General features: G+C 42.5%; 1 protein-coding gene across 4 annotated transcripts in view; it reads right to left on the bottom strand.

The window, feature by feature from the left end:
• The window catches only part of BTD (biotinidase), a 44,942-nt gene that overhangs the window by 8,990 nt on the left and 13,873 nt on the right, over positions 1 to 22,079 (bottom strand). For 3 of the 4 annotated variants that reach the window (XM_025374352.1, XM_025374357.1, XM_025374359.1), the window contains exon 2: positions 3,026 to 3,290. In XM_025374352.1, the coding sequence (XP_025230137.1) occupies positions 3,026 to 3,290 (265 nt within the window). Of the gene's footprint in view, positions 1 to 3,025; positions 3,291 to 5,865; positions 6,128 to 22,079 lie in introns of all 4 variants that reach the window. The other variant, XM_025374367.1, reaches the window with a different exon arrangement.

The raw sequence follows: 22,079 nt of genomic DNA, 5'->3' as shown, positions 1-22,079 counted from the left end.
GGTAAGAAAGTGCTTATGGAAGACAAGTCTGTGGCTCGGTGAGCCTGCGTGGCCAGCAGTCTCTGATCTGTGCAGGGTATTAATGTGTCAGGGTTGCGTGTTCTGGGATTTCTCTAGAGACTGGCAAGGGCTCCTGAACCAGTGGTTTCTGTGCTGCTGGTCTGTAAGGGTTGGAAAGTCCAAGACTTAGGACCCAGCTTCCTTTCTTAGCTGATGTTTTTTGCCAGAACACCATGGGCTGTTAATTGTCTGAGTTGAAAGTCGTTTGCATTTACTCCTGTAAATGTATTCATCCTTTTTAATTTATGTAAGGTTCTTCTGTATGCAATTCTCGATTCTTTAAAGAGAGGACAACAAATTACGGTTTTCTACTGTTATGTGAGAACATTAGGCCCCAGCAACACATCATCGTGTAAGGAAAAATAAAAGTGCTGCTGGAAAACAAACCGACACAAAACATAGAACCAGGTATGGGAACTGAGATATCTGTAAATTCTAAAAGTGATCACATCAACAGCTTCATCCTGGTCCTGGAAAACAAATAGAGACGGAGTGATGCTGTGCAGCTGGCGTGGGTTCAACAAAACCGTGTTAAGTGCTTCCTTTGGGGGCAGGTTATGGAAAGGTGAATGCAGGAGAATTCTACAGTCACAGTCTGGGTTTCAGTGTGTCATTTGCCAAATGTCTCAGAATGGTCCGGTGGACAGGGGAGGGAAGCAAGAGGCAGATGACATTTCAGGTGCTGGACTCAGTGCCATGCAGGCAAACATCTCTATCAAGAGAATGCCTGCCCTCTAGGAGATCAGTGTCATCAGGAGGTCTGAGGGCATAGCCTGGGTTTTTTTTACACTGACTTCAGCATAGACATAAATGAGGTGTGTATCAAATGTGTGAATGACGTAAAGGTAACTGATACTTGGGACGTCAGTAAAGATCCCTAAATAGCCCAACAGGCTGGAATGATGAAATTTCACAGCATAAATGTGAAGTCTTGCCCTCAGCTTAAATCAATCACCTTTATAAGTACAGGATGGCAACGGCAGCATGTGTGTCTGCTCGTGTGAAAAGGTGTTTTAGTTGACAGCAAGTGCCTTATACATAACCCACAGTGAGACGTGTGGCTGCCAGCGGTTTGCTGGGGACAACATCTAGAATGAGACAGGTGAGAATTCTCCATCCTGCCCTTGTTAGAATCGGGAGAGCTACATACAGTTCTGAGCACAGAGAACACGTGGAAGTCTTTAGTAGAAGGTTTGGAAACTGAGTCTCCTAAGAAACTGTGGAAGAGACTGAGGATATAGCCTGGGGGACAGATGCTGGGGGTCACGACAGCTGCCCTCAAAGGTGGAGAAGATGGCATGCCGCGGTAAGGGACACGGCCTGCTCCCTTTAGCTCTGAGGACGGAATCGTGGTGACAGTTACGGGGAGGCTGACTGCTGCTCATTGAAAGGAAGACCTGTCCAGAAGTTCCCACCATTGGAACAAATGGTCCTGTGAGACTGAGAGTTCTGAGCCACTGAAGGTGTTCAAGGAGAAACCGTACATCAGGTTGGAACTAAAGAAAAGTGTCACCCTTGCAAAAGTTGATCTTGGTTGAAAAAAAGAAGTGTCACCCATCAGAAGCTGGACCAAGTCTTCAAGTTGCCTTTCAACATCATGTTATACACACATACATACCCCCCAAAATCACCCCCAACCCCGCACACATAGCCTTCGTACATGTATTTATAGACTAAACTTTTAAAACGTAGCACTTTTTTAATTGCTGTGGCTGTCCAGGCCATCCTGACCGCCCTGCTCTAAGGCAGGGACTGTTTGGGGCAGGACCTGCTGGTTCTGCCCTGTACGTTCCCAGAGAGCAGGAAAGCGTTGCTCACAATGAGTTTACATCCTGTTGAGGCACAGCAGAGCTTCCTCAAGCAGCTGCGCTTGGTCACCCTGCACCAGTTACAGCCCAAACTTCCCTTTGGGTTTGTGTTTTCCAGCAGGGCATTTTCTTAGGCAACCTCTGGCACCACATTTCCCTCTTTGCCCCCGGGGGGCCTCTCCTTTGTCCCCACCCTTCCTGGAGAGAGCAAGAAATTCAGGTCAACCAGGAAGCCTTCACAAAGGCTGGCACTGACCTTCCCTTTGTCAGTTTGGGGTCTGTTCTGTCTGGGCAAAGGTCTCAGACTGTTCACAGTCCGACATAGAGACCGGAAACGAGCCCCAAACAGTCTGAAGGGAGCAAAAGGCATTCTTGCAGATGTTTACTACTTCAGTGAGGCTTTGAATGACTCAGAGAGGTCGTCACGCCCAGTCATCTTCAAATTTTTCTGCACATTAGACTGCCCTGGGGAGCCTGAAAACAATCCCAATGCCCAGTCCACACCCCTTCCACACCAATTACAACGGACTCTCTGGGACCCAGGCAGCCATACTGTTTACCACTTGTCTGGTGATTCTTATGTACAACCACACTTGCGAACCGGAGATCTAGTCCTGGGCTTCTCATGCTTGCCGTGTTTGAAAGCATCACCTGGGGATCCCGCTAAAATGCACATTCTGATTCGGTAGGTCTGGGGTGCGATCCAAGACTCCGCATTTCTTTTTCTTTTTCTTTTTTTTTTTTTTTGAGACGGAGTCTCGCTGTGTCGCCCAGGCTGGAGTGCAGTGGCGCAGTCTCGACTCACTGCAAGCTCCGCCTCGCGGGTTCACGCCATTCTCCTGCCTCAGCCTCCTGTGTAGCTGGAACTACAGGCGCCCGCCACCACGCCAGGCTAATGTTTTGTATTTTTAGTAGAGACAGGGTTTCACCGTGATAGCCAGGATGGTCTCGATCTCCTGACCTCGTGATCCGCCCGCCTCCGCCTCCCAAAGTGCTGGGATTACAGGCTTGAGCCACCGCACCCAGCCGTTGGATGATTTTTCAGAGGGTGGTAGGAAGCCTAGGATTACCCAAGGGGTAACGGGATTTACTCAAGGGATAAAGAGCAATTTGCTCTGTTCTACAAGAGAAACTCAGGTTCTGAGAAGCATTCTTGCCTTTTGGGCTGCAGTCATCACTTGCTGTTCATAGATGTCAAGGTTCTGGTTCATGAGCTCCAAGGCCTCCTGGCGGCTGATGAGAGCCAGAGGGTTCGGACTCAAGATGGATGGATGCTCGTACACGGCAGCCACGTAATATTCAGCCTCGTGATGTTCAGCCACGCTCTCCTCCCCGGTGTGGGCTCCCAGGACAACCACGTAACAGCCGCAGAGGAAAAGAGCAAGCTTACTTCTGGCTCCAGACATAATGCAGACCATAAATCTGGAATGTAATGGGGCAAGGGGAAAACAGCTGAATAAAGAATCCTGCCAAGAATTTAACGTTCGCAGCTGTGATTTATTAATCCCAGCAATTAAACTCACTCGCAGTGATACTGCGGCTCAAAGAGTTTGTTTCATGTTCCTAATAAAAGAGTATGTGTTTCTCTCCAAACACGTAGCAAGCCACATTTAAAATGGCTCACTGTGTTAATAGTCTGGTTTTAGAACATTTCCAAAACAGACTCAACGTTTGCCATGATTTTCTTACCCAGTGTTCAGCAAGACCGTAGTGCATCACTACCCACTTTTCTAGCTGTGCACTTCAATTTTAAGCAATAGTAATTATACAGATTATTTGACATAATTCTGTGATATATTTCACACTCCACCCTCTGCCCTCTATCCACACAAACACACGACAGGTCAGCCATCCGTAATGTCTGTGATTGTCATGACCCTAATAACACAGCTTGACTTTCCTGACCATCAAAACCTGATGAATTACAATTCTCCTTGCATTTCTTTGGTTAGTAAAAAATACTATGGATAATTCTCCCTCGATTCACAACAAAATTATTTATTTGGTGCCAAGAAACTGCTGACTTCTACATAAATGCCAATAGCTACTTTCTTTTATAGACAAGCAAAGTCTCCCAATAAAAGCATGTTATTTTTCCTCCTTGAACTTGAGAATCGCCACTGCACATTATCACTTTCTTAACTCCGTCTCTGTGACTCCAAAACTCTTGCTCAAAAGCCTACTCATTTGGAAATAAAATCCTTTTTGCAGTGATAAAATGCAATTTTCTAGAAAATAAACTACAAATTTCCAGAAAGTAAACTCCGTTTCATAGCTTCTACCAGAAAAGACTAGAAATAAATGACACTTCTGTGTGTCTCCTCCTACCTCCCAGAATAGGAATGTTTCTTTCTAAACAGTGTGTGTTACTGAGTGTTTGAGAGTAAATAGTCCAATTCTGCCTTTAAAAATCAGGCTGGCCTCCCAGCTGAAGCATCCTCTCAGGCAGAGATTTACTGGGTAGTGTGCCAAAGCCAGGCCACCTGCCCCTGGAGATGTCCTGGGGCTGACCAACTGCCCAGGAATCTGGATTAAAAGTCAAGATAACAAAGACAAATCCAAGAATCATACTGCTGCCCTTTAAAAAGAAAATGACACCCTGTCCAAGTCTCGACTCATAACTCCTGTGTTTGCATTTTAAAACCAAACTCCCTCAGCTACAAATTTATTTATTTTTTTGTCAAAAGTTCCAGAAACAAACCAGTTATTTTCATCAATAGACTAAGAACCAGGAATGCTCATCTTGGCAGAATTAGATATTCCTCAGAATGAGAAGTATTCTCCCACCCCAACCCTGCTCCATCTCAAACTGTTACTTCTTTCCCCAGGGAATAAATGTACCATCCAAACAGCAAACCCCAGGATTTGTTGCCATTCATCTGGGACACTGTAAACAATGTTTTAAGATAAGAACAAGGAGCTTTTGAGTGAGTAGTCATGAGTTTTTGAGTAGAAACAAAAGTATAATTGATAAGCTTTCTTATCTGAATTTTGCCTCTAAAGACAAGCAAGGAATAATTTAAAATGTCTCAGAAATCCATTTTTCCATTCCATCTCTGGTTTCACAGTGATAACAGAGAGCGGTTTTTGGGGCGAACTTTCATCTTCAAAGTCATACTGACTATTTCTGAAGTATAAGGCAAAGGCCTCACTAAGAGGTGTGGAAACTGAGGCCAGGAGAGGAGGGTATGAACCAGTCCCCAGTGGAGGCAAGTCAGGAGTGCCTGGGGCCAAGAGTGGCATTCACATTAATTACATCTCTTTCTCAACTGAGAGCTGGGTACTACCGATGTTGGGGTACAGAATATTTGTTTAAGCCTGAAGAACTTGCAATCCAGCAAAACACGGAAACCACAGAACCTGCAAGGTATCACATTTCTTTCTATCTTGAGAAAATAAAATTTATTTTACCAAAGGAGCCTAGTAGGAGAGCTCTAAGCAGCAATCATTTGTGTGTGAACAAAGGTAGGTCGATAATAAGAGGTTATGCAGATTCAACCAGGTATTCATGCTTGAAAGAACCAAGCTTAATGAGGTAGAAGAGAATGAGTAATTACAACAAAAATAGGTCTAGTCAGCCGGCCCTCAGTATCCATTGTTTCTGCATCCATGGATTCTACCAACCTTGGATTGAAATTACTGGGGCAGGAGGGGGAGAGGGGAGTCCAATAAAATAATAGCACAACAATAAAAAAAAAAAAGCAATTTAAAAAAATACAGTACAACAATTATTTATATAGCATTTAGATTGTATTAGGTAGTGTAAGGGATCTAGAGATGATTTGAAGTGTACAGGAGGAAGTGTTTAGGTTATACGTAAATTCTACACTATTTGATATAAGGAACTTGAGCATCTGAGGGTTTTGGTATCCACAGGGGTCCTGGAACCAGTCCCAACAGATACTGAGGGACAACTGTACATCAATTTGCCCTTCCCAAAGAAACATTTTATCCAAATTAGCAAATGCTGCTTTTCTCTCTTTGGCATCACAGATACCTTCTCAGAAAAAAGTAAACAGGGCCAGCAGCAAGGACTCTGAAGGACTCAGCAGGCTGCAGCGGGAGGTGCTCAGTTGTAAAGTGGCAGGACTAGAGGTAGGACTGGAGGGGCCCAGCCTTCCAGCAGCTACCAGGTGCTGGCCCATGAGGTTATGCACAGGACGACTGGGGTGTGGGGCTTCCCTGGGAACAAGGGGCCCTGGAAGTCATGGGGTTCTTGGAAATACAGCAGCTGGCCCATCTTTAGAGCTGGTCAGGACCTGGACCATAAAGAAAATGGTAACTAGAGGTGTGACATGGTGGCAATGTACTTGCTTTCATTGAAGGGCATCTGACATAGGAGAGTAAACTGCAGGAAGGGCTCAGTGTGAATGCACAGTTGAGGCGGCGACCATGTGCATGCCCTCTGAGACGAGGGCCTTGGTTCGTGGGGTACACTGAACCCCACTTCCAGGGAACAACAGAACCAGGAGGGTGCTGGCTTCAGACAGCCATGCAATTCCCAACTGTGGGCCAGCCCCAGGGGTAGGTGTCAGGGGTCCAGCAGTGGACAAGACAGACCCTTCCTCGTGGGGCCCGTGCTCTGGATAACCATGTCAGATGGTGAGTAAGTGCAAAGGAGAAATGAGGCAGTGAAGGTGGTAAGGTGAAGCGAGAGGGACAATTTTAAGCAGTGTGGTCAAGGAAGGCCTCGATGAGAGGGTGATGTTTGAACAGAGGCCTGAAGGGGGTTCAGGAGGAAGTCACGTGGGTCTGCGGAGTGACAGCAAAGCAGGCAGAGAGCCTGAGGCAGGAACATGCCTCACAGGTGCAAGAAACAGCAAGGACGACAGGGGGCTGGAGCCAAGGGGACAAAGAGAAAGTGGCAGCAAAAGGAATCACAGAGAGAGAAATGACAGGGACCTGCCCAGTGGTCTCCTAACATCCCCCTGCATTTGTCCTCATCCTCTTCCATTCTGGACTCATAAGAGCAGCCAATGAGATCCAGAGAAAGCGTGAGTCTACCAAGGTGCACCTCTGAAACTCTTCCAGTGACTCCCCGGTTCATGCAGCGTAGACGTCAAAATCCTTACAATAAGCCAATAGGAAGCAGCCGGGAGACAGGAAATACTTGGCAGGTGGGGAGAGAGGCAGAGTGGCATCTTGAAGCAAGCATCCTGATCTCAGATGGCCCTACAGAAGCTCTGTTTCTCATTTCATAAGGAAAACATTGCCCCAACACCACTCCTGATCAGGAAGGTTCTTTCCATCTAAGAGGAAAAATCAGTCTCAATTACATGGAAATGTATTTTGTATAAATTTGGTAACATGTCAATCACTAGATATTTTTACACACAAGGGATTTTTCCCCACCTTGCTAAATGATTCATCTTAATAATTAGCTATGTTTCCTTCCTAGTCATGCTATTACAATAGTGTCTTCTGCAATAAGATGAAAGGGATTATTATTAAGCCATTCTTAATAATTTCAGAGGCAGATATATACATTAAAAATATTTAAAAGATACATAAAACATCTTTTAAAATAAAAGTTCTTGTCATTCTTTACTTGTCAGGGAGAATAGCAGTCCTATGATTGGGAAAGGAGGCAGGAAAAGTTGGCAGAGGAAATGTCACATCCTGTGGAACAAAGCCTGAGGGACCTGCTAAGTCATTAGGAGTCGGCATAGTATACATTTCTATGTGTAGTGACTGAATGCCAAGAAAAACATTGGGAAGTTCCAACAGTTTTTAAATTATTCTCATGAATTTCGTGACTTCATTGTCTAAATTATTTTACATAAACAGGAGAAATAATGTCTATCTCCACCTAATTAATATGATCTGAATTTAAAGAAATCACAAAAACGATCTTTTATTTCCCAGAAAGTCTTCTCTTGCCTCTTGTTATCTGATTGTCGCATCTGAGCGTGCTGGTCATGAGCTTGTCCGTGACTGGCCCCGGAACAAGAAGCTCCACAATGGTTCTCGCATGGGCAGCTTTGTTTAAACCCACCCACTACCAAGACGTTTGATGTCTCATTCGGAAAGGTCAAGTGTAAACACTTGTGAGTGGCAGCTGATATTTAAGCCTGAACTCACCAGCAACCGTGAATAAGTTATCAAGCTAATATGTCCTCTGAGTTGAGGTGGTAAATTGTAATTTCACTTTTTAAAAAATTCCAGCTATTATTTTCAAAAAAGAGAATGATATACAGAAGTGTAACTGTGCACTGTTCCTTTGATTAGCCAGTTTCTGCTCCACTGGCTAGAATAATTTATCCTAGGAAACTAAATGTGCAATCAAAGGATCTTGACATTTCAACCGAAACATGTTATCTTTCTTTTCCTCAAATGAGAAACTGCCTTCACAATTTAAGTCAAATAAAACTTCTTCCTGAAATACCCAGGTATTTAATGTAAGAAGGCTTTTTTTGCATGTGGAATTTGAATAACAGTCTGTCTTTCACTTTCCGTAGACAGAAGGAACCCCAGCGGAGACGGATTCTCAGACAGTTGCTACTGCCACTCTGTGGACAAACTGAGTATCATTAACCCAAGTGGCTACGCATGTAACCTTAGGTATCGCGATAGCAGAGACATTCTTAAGCAGTAAATGGATGGCTTTTTCCCTCCTTTCCTTCTCCATTTCTAATACTTAATCTATCTCTTTTACAGTTAAAGAAGACCCAGAAAGCATTTGATTTTCAAGATTTGAGTTTCATGAAAGCTGTTTTTTATTCACCACACTCCCACAATGGCATCTTTTATATTCACAAGTTCGAATTCGTTGCAATTTCATAGAATATGACTGGATGTAAAAGGTGATGCTGTCCATTCCCCTGTGACACACAGCGTCTGCCTGGGGAAATCTGTCTGAATTAAGGGATCTACAATCAATGCCACATTGCATTTTACATGCAACATAAGCCGTTTGAATATCCATTATTGTTATTTTTTTATCTTCCTGCAACACAAAGCAGAGAAAGCAGATGGTAACTATCCCATTTTCATGGTGAGGGAAAACTCCAGGACTGGTTAGTAATGAGAATGAGACTGGGAGCCAGGTCTCCCGGCTTCTGGTCCAGCCTGCCTAGTGCATGCTGAAGAACCAGGGCAATTTAGTGGCCAAGCTTTAACGACCACTGCGGAGGTGAAACCCTGTCTATACTAAAAATACAAAAAGTTAGATGGGCGTGGTGGCACATGCCTGTAATCCCAGCTACTCAGGAGGCTGAGGCAGGAGAATCGCTTGAACCCGGGAGGTGGAGGTTGCAGTGAGCCTAGATCGCATCATTGCACTCCAGCCTGGGCGACAGAGTGAGACTCTGTCTCAAAACAAAACAACCACTGCAGAGTCTTCAATATGCTGTGGGGGAAGTAAGCAGAAATTTCAAGGTAGCTCTCCCAAGGGGGATTCTGGGTGATCAGACCAGAGCAGAGGGTCTCAAATGTAAGCATGCCATCAGAGTCACCCGAGGACTTGAACACACAGATCTCTGGAGCCCATGCCTGAAAGTTTTGATTGAGTAGGTATGGAATAGGGTCTGAGAATCTGCATTTTATGGCAAATTCCCAGGTGATGCGGATGCTCCTGGTCTGAGTCACACTTGGAGAAGCACTTGAGGAGAAGATAAAGGAATGTATATCCTCTATTCTGACTCCTATCTTTGCCTTATGTCAAAGAAAGATAGGAGTCAGAAACATCATCTTCATTTCTCAGGTGCCTCTCCAATAGGGCTGATGGAATTTGGGCAGATTTCAAAGTGTTTCTACCATATTGAGTGAAAATAAGCAGCAAAGAAAGCATTAAACACTCAAACTAGAGGGAAAAATCTCCCTAAGCAACTTGATGCAGGTCAGTTAAAGGACTCGGTGCTTGTCTTAGCCATGGCAGGAATACCATTGAAGAACCCGGTTGTTATTGGTTTTTGCTTAAAGTTCCTGATTTTAAAAAAGGTGGGGGGCAATATGGTAGACTAGATAATCTGAAATATCTTTCAACCATATCCTGCAAAAATGGAACAGATTATTTTTAAATGCATATTTGAGTTTGCAGGAAAGTTAAAGGAAATCCTGAGTGGTCGAAAATGAACTGTGAAAAAGTTTTAAACTATTGATTGGAGACCTTGACCAGGCATCAAGGGAAATACACTGACATAAAGCTTTTCCACCGTCAGTCAGTCCTGGGACACATGAATGGTGGGGGCACTTCTAGCTACTCTGTTCTTCTGGAATGCTTATGGTTTCCAAAAACCATCATCGAATTCTCTGAAATGAGTTTCAATGAGTGTCAGCAAGGTATTGCTTTTAAAAGCCTTTGGGAAATTTCTCCCCCATTTCCTTCTTGGACTACCTGAAAGAACCACCTTCTAGATAATGTGGACCTGAGGGCTTGACATCCAGAAGAAAAAAAACCAGTGCGTGGAAAATGTGACGTCCTAGAACCACATGTCAAAATTTTCAGGGAAGATGTGCTCAGAAATGTGGGCAATGTGATGGCTTTTTGTGATTATTAAACGTATGATGGACACAATATTGCTGATTGTATAGTGCATACAACATCTCTAGATGTATGATGGGTGCAACCTCACTAAGCCTGTGATGGATACAGAATCTCTAAGCCTGTGGTGGATACAGTGTCACTACATCAAGTCCCATTACCCTTGTGCTCATCTCTGCCAGTACTCAGGAGTGAGAAATGCAGATGAAGATGGTCAGGATGCAGAGAGTGGAGAACAATGTGGTGGGTAATAGGGCCAAGGAACCCTGTTCCCCCAAATCAAAAGAATAATCCTTGAGGCCAGGCATGGTGACTCACACCTGTAATCCCAGCACTTTGGGAGGCCAAGGTGGGTGGATCACCTGAGGTCAGGAGTTCAGGACCAGCCTGGCCAACATGGTGAAACCCCAACTCTACTAAAAGTACAAAAAAATTAGCTAGGCATGGTGGTGGGCGCTGTAATCCCAGCTACATGGGAGGCAGGGGAATAGCTTGAACCTGGGAGGCAGAGGTTGCAGTGAGCCGAGATCATGCCATCGCACTCCAGCCTGGGCAATAAGAGCGAAACTCCATCTCAAAAAACAAAACAAAACAAAAGAATAACCCTTAACAGGATAGCTAGAAACGCCAACACTGGATGACAGTAGAAATTATGAAGGAAACAAATTAAAAAGCTGAAGTAAACCACAGTGCTGGAAATAACATGCCAAAGGCCACCTTCGCTCGTGCAGAGGCCAAGAGGTATATATTTGGGAGAGGCATAGTCAAAATTACCAAGAGAGGCCAGGCATGGTAGCTCATGCCTGTCATCCCAACACTTTGGGAGGCTGAGGCAGGAGGATTGCTTGAGCCCAGGAGTTTGAAACTAGCCTGGCCAACATGGAGAAACACTGTCTCTACCAAAAAGAAAATTTTAATTAGCTGGGCATGGTGGCATGCACTTGTAGTCCCAGCTACTTGGAAGGCTGAGGTGGGAGGATCCCTTGAGCCTGGGAGGCAGGAGTTGCAGTAAGCTGTGATTGCAAGACCCTGTCTTAAGAAGAACAGCAAAAAGCAGGCAAAAAGCAGGGGATCCTGGTGCTGTAGCTTCTGAGAACCTGTGGAGGTGCTCTTGATCCATGTGTGGTAGGAAGCACGGTGAGGCGTGCAGCGGCTGCTCAGAGGTGTTTGGTTGGAGGGCAGAGCTCAATCAAGAATGATGGTAACCTTTCCAGATCTATTCACCAACCTGGCTCTCTTCTTCACCCACGGCATGCCAGATGCGTAGAGAAATGATTAGTATCTCTATCTTTGCCTCTCTTCCTGGAGGCATTGGATATTTTGGTTTTCTTCTGCTTTGGTCAAATGAGTAACTATTGGCATGCCTTTTTTCCTCTGACAGATGGTTCCAAGTCAGCCATAGCTGCATTCTGGTTCTAACACATTTCTGCATTCTGGCCCTGTGCCATCTAGACTCTTAGTAGGACAGACATATGACTAGCTCCCCTACGTCCTATAGCTTCTTTTTTTTTTTTTTTTTGAGACAGGGTCTTGCTCTGTCACCCAGGCTGGAGTACAGTGGCGTGATCATAGCTCGCAGCAGCCTCAAACTCCTAGGTTCAAGTGATCCCTCCCCAAGAGCCTCTCAAGTAGCTGGGACTACAGGTGCACGCTACCATGTGTGACTAATTTTTAAATTTTTTGTAGAGATGGGGTCTTGCTATGTGGCTCAGGCTAGTCTTGAACTCCAGGCCTCAAGCAATCCTCTCACCTAAAGTGCTGGGATTATGGCTGTGAGCCACCATGCCTGGCCTCTGTCCTATAGCTTTACCTGGCATGAAAGTCCGAGGCCTGCAGAGCTGGGGCTCCCTGAGGGTGTTGGGAGTACAGGGTTGCATACCAGAGGCTTCAGTGTCTTCCATGATAGTTGTAGGTGCAACATTCCTCAGCACTAGAGGCAAAGCAGAGGATCTTCTAGCGCCTTTTGTGAAGAAGTTACTCTTAAAGTAGGAGGGGACTGATACTCATAGCCAGGATTTTACCCAAATCTGTTCTGACCAAAAGCCCACATGCTTTTTAATGCAACCACACTCAAAACAGTGGTGGTGGTGGGGGAGGTTGATTGAATATGATACTAGGATGACTAAATAACAATAGGAATAATAGCATCTTAGGCCATACACAAAAATATACTCAAAATCAGAAGCTGAATATCAAATGTTAGAAAAACTAGCATAAATTAGAATTAGGTATCAGATACTTGAAACAACTTTCTAAAATTTGGAACAATTAAAAGAAGAAACAGATTGACAAATTAAAATTTACATGTCAAATATAAACATCAAGACAACACTTATAAACAGGCAATGAACAAGAACAGATTTTAACAAGAAAATAAATCATAAACAAACACTTTGGAAGGCTTTGAATTTATGTACAAAATAAAAAATTAAAACTGGTACTACTCAAAATATTAATTTTGAGTATACTAAGGGATAAACTAGTATAGTGATAAAGAATAGCAATGTCTTCCTAGTATAAACAAGCTTGAAAACTCATATTATGAATCACAAACAGTGTATTTCTGGGATTTTATCTTAGGAAGTCATTCAAAAGAAGGAAAAAAGGTGTTTGCTGAAGTAATGGCATACCATGGAGGTAAAGAATACAGGCTTTTGATCTTCCGCATATCTGAGTTGAAATCCTGTTCTGATGCTTACTTGTTACATAATCTTGTTATATTTAACATAACTAAACTTAAATTCCTTCCTCAATAAGTTGAAATAAAAACATCTGATGTGGCTGGGTATGGTGGCTCACATCTGTAATCCCAGCGCTTTGGGAGGGCAAGGTGGGAGGACTGCTTGAGGCTAGGAGTTCAAGACCAGCCTGGAAAACATAGTTAGACCCTCTCTATAAAAATGTGAAAAACATTAGCAGAACATGGTGGCACACACCTGTAGTCCCAGCTACTTGGGAGGTTCAGGTGGGAGGATCACCTGAGTCCAGGAGTTCAAGACTGCAGTGAGCCATAACTGCACAACTGCACTCCAACCTGGGCAACATAGTGAGACCCCCATCTCTACCAAAAAAAAGTTAAAATCCGATATAAAATGCCTCATGTTTAGTAAGTTGAGGCTAGCTGAAACTGAAGAATGAATCCCAACAGAAGACAGCTAGAAACAAACAATATCCAATAGGAAGAAAATTAGGAAAATGAATGAATATCAGTCAGGTGGAATATTAAACAAAAATTTAAAAAATAATTGTGAAGATTCTGAAAATAAAATATGCTTAAGGTGTGCTAAACACTTAATGAAAATTTTTATACATTTACTGTGATAATAGCTAAGTGAAAATGTATGCATGTAAACAAAGATTGAAAATCAATGTGAATAAATTAAAACATGAAGGTTATTTTACAAGGATTTAAAATGTCTTCTTCAATGTTACACTGTTTTTCTAATAAATGAAAACCATAAGGAAAAAAAATAAATTAATGGCTGACTTCAGGTTTTCAGTCCAGCCTGTAAGGAGCTTGGAAGTTGCCACTCCATCCTAACAAGAACTACCTGAAGCTGGGTAATTTATGAAGAAAAGAGGTTCCACAGGCTGTACAAGAGGCATGGCTGGGAGGCCTCAGGAAACTCAGAATCATGGCAGAAGGGCAAAGGGGAAGCAAGCACATCTTCACATGGTGGCAGAAGACAGAGAGAGCTAAGTGGGAAGTGCTACACACTTTTAAACAACCAGATCTCATGAGAACTCTGTCATGAGACAGCACTAGGGGGATAGTGCTAAACTGTTAGAAACCATCCACATGATCCAATCACCTCCCACCAGGCCACACCTTCAATACTCGGGATCACAATTCAACATGAGATTTGGGTGGGAACACAGAGCTAAACCATATCAACATCCTACAAAATTAACCTTCAAAAGCAGAGAAATAAGATACTTTCAGACAAAACCATGTGACAATATCACATAAAATGTTCAATTAAAACACCAAAACTCGGAAAAAGAGTGGAAGACAAAAACAGGAACAATGAACAAAGGCGGCAAGTAGAAAAAAGTAACAAATATGGTAGATAATAATCCAATTATATCAATAATCACTTTAAAAGTCAATGGTGTAAATATATCAAATCAAAACAAGAGATTGTTACAGTAGATAAAAAACATGACTCAACTATATGTTGTCTACAAGAAACCCACTTTAAATATAAAGACACATGTAGATTGTGTAGTAAATGGATGGATATACCATCCTAATAGTAACTGATATGGTTTGGCTGTGTCCCCACCCAAATCTCACCTTGAATTGTAGTAATCCCCACGTGTCAAAGGTGGAGCCACGTGGAGATAATTGAATCATGGGGGTGGTTTCCCGCATACTGTTCTTGTGGTAGTGAGTAAGTCTCATGAAATCTGATGGTTTTATAAACAGAAGTTCCTCTGCACAAACTCTCTTGCCTGCTGCCATGTAAGACGTGACTTTGCTCCTCATTTGCCTTCTGCCATGATTGTGATGCCTACCCAGCCATATGGAACTGTGAGTCCATTAAACCTCTTTCCTTTATAAATTACCCAGTGTCAGGTATGTCTTTATTAACAGCATGAAAACAGACTAACAGTCATCAAGAGAAAGCAGGAATAGCTATATAAATTTCAGACACAGCTGACTTTAGACCAAGGAAAGTTATCAGGATTAAAAAGTGGATCACAAAAGGGGTCAATTTAATAAGAAATAAAAATCCTTAATGTACACGTGCCAACACTGGAGCATCAAAATACATGAGGCAAAAATGGACAGAACTGCAAGGAGAAACAGATGTATCCACTATTATAATTGTAAACTTCAACACTCATCTATCAGTAATGGATAAAATCCAGAAGGCAGAAAATCAGCAAGGACATAGTTGAATTCAATAGCACCATCAATCAACTGTATACAAGAGACATCTATAGACTACTTCATCTAATAACAGCAAAATACAGATTCTTCTCAAGCTCACATGGAACATTTACCATGACAAGACACACTGTGAGCCATAAAATGCACCTTAACAGATTTAAAAGAGTAGAAATAATACAATGTCTGCTCTCAGACCACAGTAGAATTAAACTAAAAATCAATAACATAAATTTAGCAGGAAATACCCAAAATACTTAGAAATAAAACCACACAGTTCTAAATAACAAATGGGTCAGAAAAGAAATCTCAAGAGAAATGTACAAAAGAATTAAGATACAAGATTAGTAGTCTAAAGTTTTACTTCAAGAAACTAGAAAAAGAAGAGCAACTTAATTCTAAAGCAAGAAGAATGAAAGAAATTATAAACACTAGAGTAGAAATCAATGAAATGTAAAGCAGGAGACCAACAGAGAAAAATGAAACTAAATTCTGGTTCTTTGAAAAGATCAAGAAAAATCAATAAGCCTCTAGCCAGGCTAAGAAAAAAAAATAGAGAAGACACATATTACTGACATGAGCAATGAAAGAAGGCACATAACTACAGATTCCATGGACACTGAAAGAATAATAAAGGAATATTATAAACAACTTTATTCCCCAAAATTTGATAACCTAGATGTCAATTTAAGAAACTGATGTCCAGGCATGGTGACTCACGCCTGTAATCCCAGCACTTTGGGAGGCTGAGGCAGGTGGATCACCTGAGGTTAGGAGTTGGAGACCAGCCTGGCCAACATGGTGAAACCTCATCTCTACTAAACATACAAAAATTAGCCGGGTGTGGTGGTGGGCACCTGTAATCCCAGCTATTCAGGAGGCCGAGGCAGGAAAATTGCTTGAACCAGGGAGGCAGAGGTTGCAGTGAGCCGAGATTGCACCACTGCACTCCAGCCTGGGCGACAAGAGCAAAACTCCATCTCAAAGTAAAGAAAAAAAAAGGAAAATGATAACAAATTCCTTAAAAGACAGAATTTGCTACAACTCACATAAGAAAAACAGACAATCTGAAGAGGCCTATATGTATTAGACAAATTGAGTCAATAATTTATAATCTTTTAAAACAGAGATCACCAAGTCCAGGTGGGTTCACTGGTGAATTCTACCAAACATTCAGAAATAAACCATACCAATTCTCTACTATCTCTTCCAGAAGACAGAATCAGAGGGAATACTTCTTAACTCATTCCATGAGGGCAGCATTACCCCAATACTGAAACAGACAAAAACATTACAACAAAAGAAAACTACTGTGAGGATTAATTTTAGATGTCAACTTGAATGGATTAAGGAACACTGTAGAAACCTGGTAAAGCATTACTTTTGGATGTGCTTGTGATCAGCATGAGAAGGTGAGTGTGTGAGTCTAAGTGGATTAGGTAAAGATGAGCCACCCTCAATGTGAGCAGGCACCATCTAATAAGCCAAGAGCTAAGAGAGGGAAAAAAACAGAAAAAGCAAGTGTGTTGATTTATCTGCAGGAGCTGGGATATACCCATCCTCTCCTGCCCTGGTCTGTGGACTCCAGGACTTGCACTAGCAGCCCCCTGGGTTCTCAGGCCTTCGGCCTTGGATTTAGTTATGCCATTAACATTCCAGGGTCTCCAGCTTGCAGATGGCCTGTCATTGGACTTTTCAGCCTCCATAATTGTGTGAGCCAATTCCTCTAATAAATCTCTTTCGTATATCTCTCTCTATATATCCCTTTGGCACTGTCTCCCTATTACAGGAAGTCAGGGACCCCGAACATAGGGACCGGCTGGAGCCGTGGCAGAGGAACATAAATTGTGAAGATTTCATCTTTATATGGACATTTATCAGTTCTCAAATAATACTTTCATAATTTCTTATGCCTGTCTTTAATCTCTTAATCCTGTTATCTTCATAAGCTGAGGATATACGTCACCTCAGGACCACTGTGATAATTGTGTTAACTGTACAAATTGATTGTAAAACATGTGTGTTTGAACAATATGCAATCAGTGCACCTTGTGAAAGAACAGAATAATAGCAATTTTTATGGACTCCTGCAGAACCCTCAGGCTTACTAGGGTTGCAAAAACTCAGCCCTAGTAAATTTGTGGTCAGACAGGTTCTCTGCTCTCGAACACTGTTTTCTGTTGTTTAAGATGTTTATCAAGACAATATGTGCACCGCTGAACATAGACCCTTATCAGTGGTTCTGCTTTTGCCCTTTGCCTTGTTCCCACAGAAGCATGTGATCTTTGTTAGACCCTTATCAGTGGTTCTGCTTTTTGTCCTTTGAAGCATGTGATCTTTGTACCTACTCTCTGTTCTTACACCCCCTCCCCTTTTGAAACCATTAATAAAAACTTGCTGGTCTGAGACTCAGGCGGGTATCACAGTCCTACCAATATGTGATGTCACCCCTGGCGGCCCAGCTGTAAAATTCCTCTCTTTGTACAGTCTCTCTTTATTTCTCAGCCGGCCAACGCTTATGGAAAATAGAACCTATGTTGAAATATTGGGGGTGGGTTCTCCCAATATCTCCCTAGAGAATTCTGACTAATACAACTACAGAGCAGTATCTCTCATGAATATAGATGCAATAATCTTTAGCAAAATCCTTGGGTTGGTGCAAAAGTCATTTGCCATTACTTTCAATGGCAAAAACCACAATGACTTTTGCACCAACAAATATTAGCAAATTGAATCCCATAATCCATAGAAGAAATTATACACCATGACTAAGTGAAATTTATCTCAGGTATGAAAGGTGGGTTCAATATTTGAAAATCAATTTATGTAATCTATCACATTAACAGGCTAAATAAGAAAGATCACATGGCTCAGGAGGTGGAGGCTGCAGTGAGCTGTGTTCGCACCACTGCACTCCAGCTGGTGCGACAGAGTGAGACCCTGTCTCAAAAAAAGAAAAGAAAAATCACATGATCATATCAATAGATGCAAAAAAATAGATGTCAAATAGCTGTATTTGACAAAATACAATACCCATTTGGAATGATAATAACTCTCAGTAAACTACAAATAGAGGGGAACTTCCTCAACTTGATTTAAAAAAACCACCTACAGCTAACATCATAGTTAGTGGTAAGAAACTAGAGCCTTTATACTAACATTAGGAACAAGGTAATGATGCCCCCTCTCACCACTGCTTTTCAACATCATACCGTAAGTCCTAGCTAATGCAAAAAGCAAAGAAAAGATACAGACTGGGCAAGAAGAAATAAAACTGCCTTTGTTCTCAGATGAAATTGTCATTGATGTAGAAAATTGGAATGAATTAATAAAAAATCTCTGTAATAAGTTATTATACCATTGTTGTAGGATACAAGGTTCATATGCAAACATCAATTTATTTCTCATATATCAGTGAAGAACAGTGGACTTTTAAATTTAAAACATAATACTATTGGCTGGGCGCAGTAGCTCACGCCTGTAATCCCAGCACTTTGGGAGGCCGAGGCAGGTGGATCACAAGGTCAGGAGATCAAGACCATCCTGGCTTACACGGTGAAACCCCATCTCTATGAAAAATACAAAACATTAACCAGGTGTGGTGGTGGACATCTGTAGTCCCAGCTACTCAGGAGGGCTGAGGCAGCAGAATGGCGTGAACCCGGGAGGCGGAGCTTGCAGTGAGCCGAGATCACGCCACTGCACTCCAGCCTGGGCGACAGAGCGAGACTCCGTCCCACAAGTAAATAAATAAAACGATAACATTATTTATATTTGTACCCTACATATGAAATATTTAGGCATAAATTTTTAAAAAATGTGTAAGGCCTGCGTGAAAAAAACTACAAAACTCTGTTGAAAGAAATCAAAGCAGCACTAAATAAATGCAGAGACTCAATATTGTCAAGATGTCAGTTCTTGACAACAACTTGATCTATCGATTCAACACAATCCCAACTGAAATCCCAACAAGTTATTTTGTAGGTATCAACAAACTGATTCTAAACTGTATATGGAGCAGTGGCTTATGCCTGTAAGCTCAGCACTTTAAGAGGCAAGGCAGGAGGATCATGTGAGGCCAGGAATTTGAGACCACCAGCGTGGGCAAAATAGAGAGACCGTATTCTCTACAAAATTAAAAAAAAAATTTAAGTTAGCTGTGCAAGGCAGTGTGTACCTGCAGTCCTGGCTACTCAGCAGACAGAAGTGGGAGGATCACTTGATCCCAGGAGTTCAAGGTTATAGTGAGCTATGATCACTCCACTGCATTCCAGCTTGGGTGACAGAGCAAGACCTGTCTCTAAAGAAATACATAAAAATAAATTGCATATGGAGAGGTAAAAAGACCAAGAATGGCCAACACAATATCGAAGAAGAATGAAGTCAGAACACACACTACCAACTTCAAGACATTATAAAACTGTAGTAATCCAGACAATATGATATTTTACCTATTGGCCAAAGAACAGACAAATAGATGGAACAGAATAGAGAATCCAGAAATAGACCCACATAAATACAGTCAACTGGTCTTATTTATTTATGTGTGTATTTATGTATTTATTTATTTTACAGATGAGGTCTCGCTGTGTTGCCTAGGCTGGACTCACATTCCTAGGCTGAGGCAATTCTTCCACCTCGGCCTCCTAAAGAAAACTATGGAACTCTACTGAGCAGCTGGGACTACAAGTGTGCACCACTGCACACCAGGCTGGAGTCATCTTTGACAAAGGAGCAAAGGCAATGTGATGGAGCAAAGACAGTCTTTTCAACAAATGGTGCTGGAACAAACGGACACCCACACGTAAAAAATAAATCTAGATAAAGATCTTATACCCTTTACAAGAAGTAACTCAAACAGATCATAGATCTAAATGTAAAGTACAAAACTATAAAACTCTTAGAAGATAACATGGGAGAATATCTAGATGACCTTGCATTGGGCAAAAAAGAAAGAATTGATACACTGGACTTCACTAAATGTAAAACTTTTGCTCTGCCAATGAAACTGTCAAGAAAAGAAGAAGATAAGCTACAGACTGAGAGAAAATATTTGCAAAAGATTTATCAGTTAAGGCCGGGCGTGGTGGCTCAAGCCTGTAATCCCAGCACTTTGGGAGGCCGAGACAGGCGGATCACGAGGTCAGGAGATCGAGACCATCCTGGCTAACACAGTGAAACCCCGTCTCTATTAAAAAATACAAAAAACTATCTGGGTGAGGTGGCGGGCGCCTGTAGTCCCAGCTACTCGGGAGGCTGAGGCAGGAGAATGGCGTGAACCCGGGAGGCGGAGCTTGCAGTGAGCTGAGATCCAGCCACTGCACTCCAGCCTGGGCGACAGAGCAAGACTCCGTCTCAAAAAAAAAAAAAAAAAAAAAAAAGGTTTATCAGTTAAAGGAATGTTATCCAAAATATCAAAGAACTCTTAAAACTCAACAATAAGAAAGTAAACAACTTGATTATAAAATAGGCAAAAGGCCGAGCGTGGTGGTTCACGCCTGTAATCCCAGCACTTTGGGAGGCCAAGGCAGGCGGACCACGAGGTCAAGAGGTCGGAACCATCCTGGCCAACATCGTGAAACCTCATCTCTACTAAAAATACAAAACATGAGTTGAGTGTGGTGGCTCGTGCCTGTAGTCCCACCTACTCGGGAGGCTGAGGCAGGAGAATCACTTGAACCCGGGAGGCAGAGGTTGCAGTGAGCCGAGATTGCACCACTGCACTCCAGCCTGGGTGACAGAGTTGGACTCAAAAAAAAAAAAAAAAAATTAATTAATTAATTAAATAAAATAGGCGAAAGATCTGTATAGACATCTCACCAAGGAAGATATACAAATGGCAATAAACTTATGAAAAGATGCTCAGCATCATATGTCCTTAGGGAATTGCAAATTAAAAAAATCAGACACCACTATGCACCTATTAGAATAGCCAAAATCCAAAACACTGACAAGACTAAATGCTTAGTTTGGTAGAAGGAAAAAACAAAACAATTTTGTTTTTGAGATGAAGTCTCGCTCTTGTCCCCCAGGCTGGAGTACAATGGTGCAATCTCGGCTCACTGCAACCTCCGCCTCCCGGGTTCAAGTGATTCTCCTGCCTCAGCCTCCCGAGTAGCTGGGATTACAGGCACCTGCCACCACACCCGGCTAATTTTTGTATTTTTAGTAGAGACAGGGTTTCTCTATGTTGGTCAGACCTGTCTCGAACTCCTGACCTCAGGCCTCCCAAAATTGCTGGGATTACAGGTGTAAGCCACTGCTCCTGGCCCAAAACAATTTTTAAAAAGACTAAATGCTGTTGAGAATATAGAGCAACAGGAAGTCTGGTTCATCGCTGATGGGAACACAAAATGATACAGCCACTTTGGGAGGCAGCTTGGCATTTTCTTACAAAATGAAAAATACTCTTATCATATGATTCAGCAATCATATTCTCTGTATTTACCCAAAGGAGTAGAAAACTTATGTCTCCACAAAAAACTGCACAGGAGTGTTTACAGCAGTGTTTTTCATAGTTACCAAAACTTGGAAACAATCAAGATATTCTTCAGTAGGTGAATGGATTTATAAAGTGTGGTACATTCAGACAATGGAATATTATTCAGTGCTAAAAAGAAATGAACTGGCCGGGCGCGGTGGCTCAAGCCTGTAATCCCAGCACTTTGGGAGGCCGAGACGGGCGGATCACAAGGTCAGGAGATCGAGACCATCCTGGCTAACCCGGTGAAACCCCGTCTCTACTAAAAAATACAAAAAACTAGCCGGGCGAGGTGGCGGGCGCCTGTAGTCCCAGCTACTCTGGAGGCTGAGGCAGGAGAATGGCGTGAACCCG

This window comes from Theropithecus gelada, chromosome 2 (assembly GCF_003255815.1).
Source record: "Theropithecus gelada isolate Dixy chromosome 2, Tgel_1.0, whole genome shotgun sequence".
Taxonomy (NCBI): Eukaryota; Metazoa; Chordata; class Mammalia; order Primates; family Cercopithecidae; genus Theropithecus; species Theropithecus gelada.
Note: the sequence above shows the minus strand (reverse complement) of the source record. Positions and strands in the feature narration are given on the sequence as shown.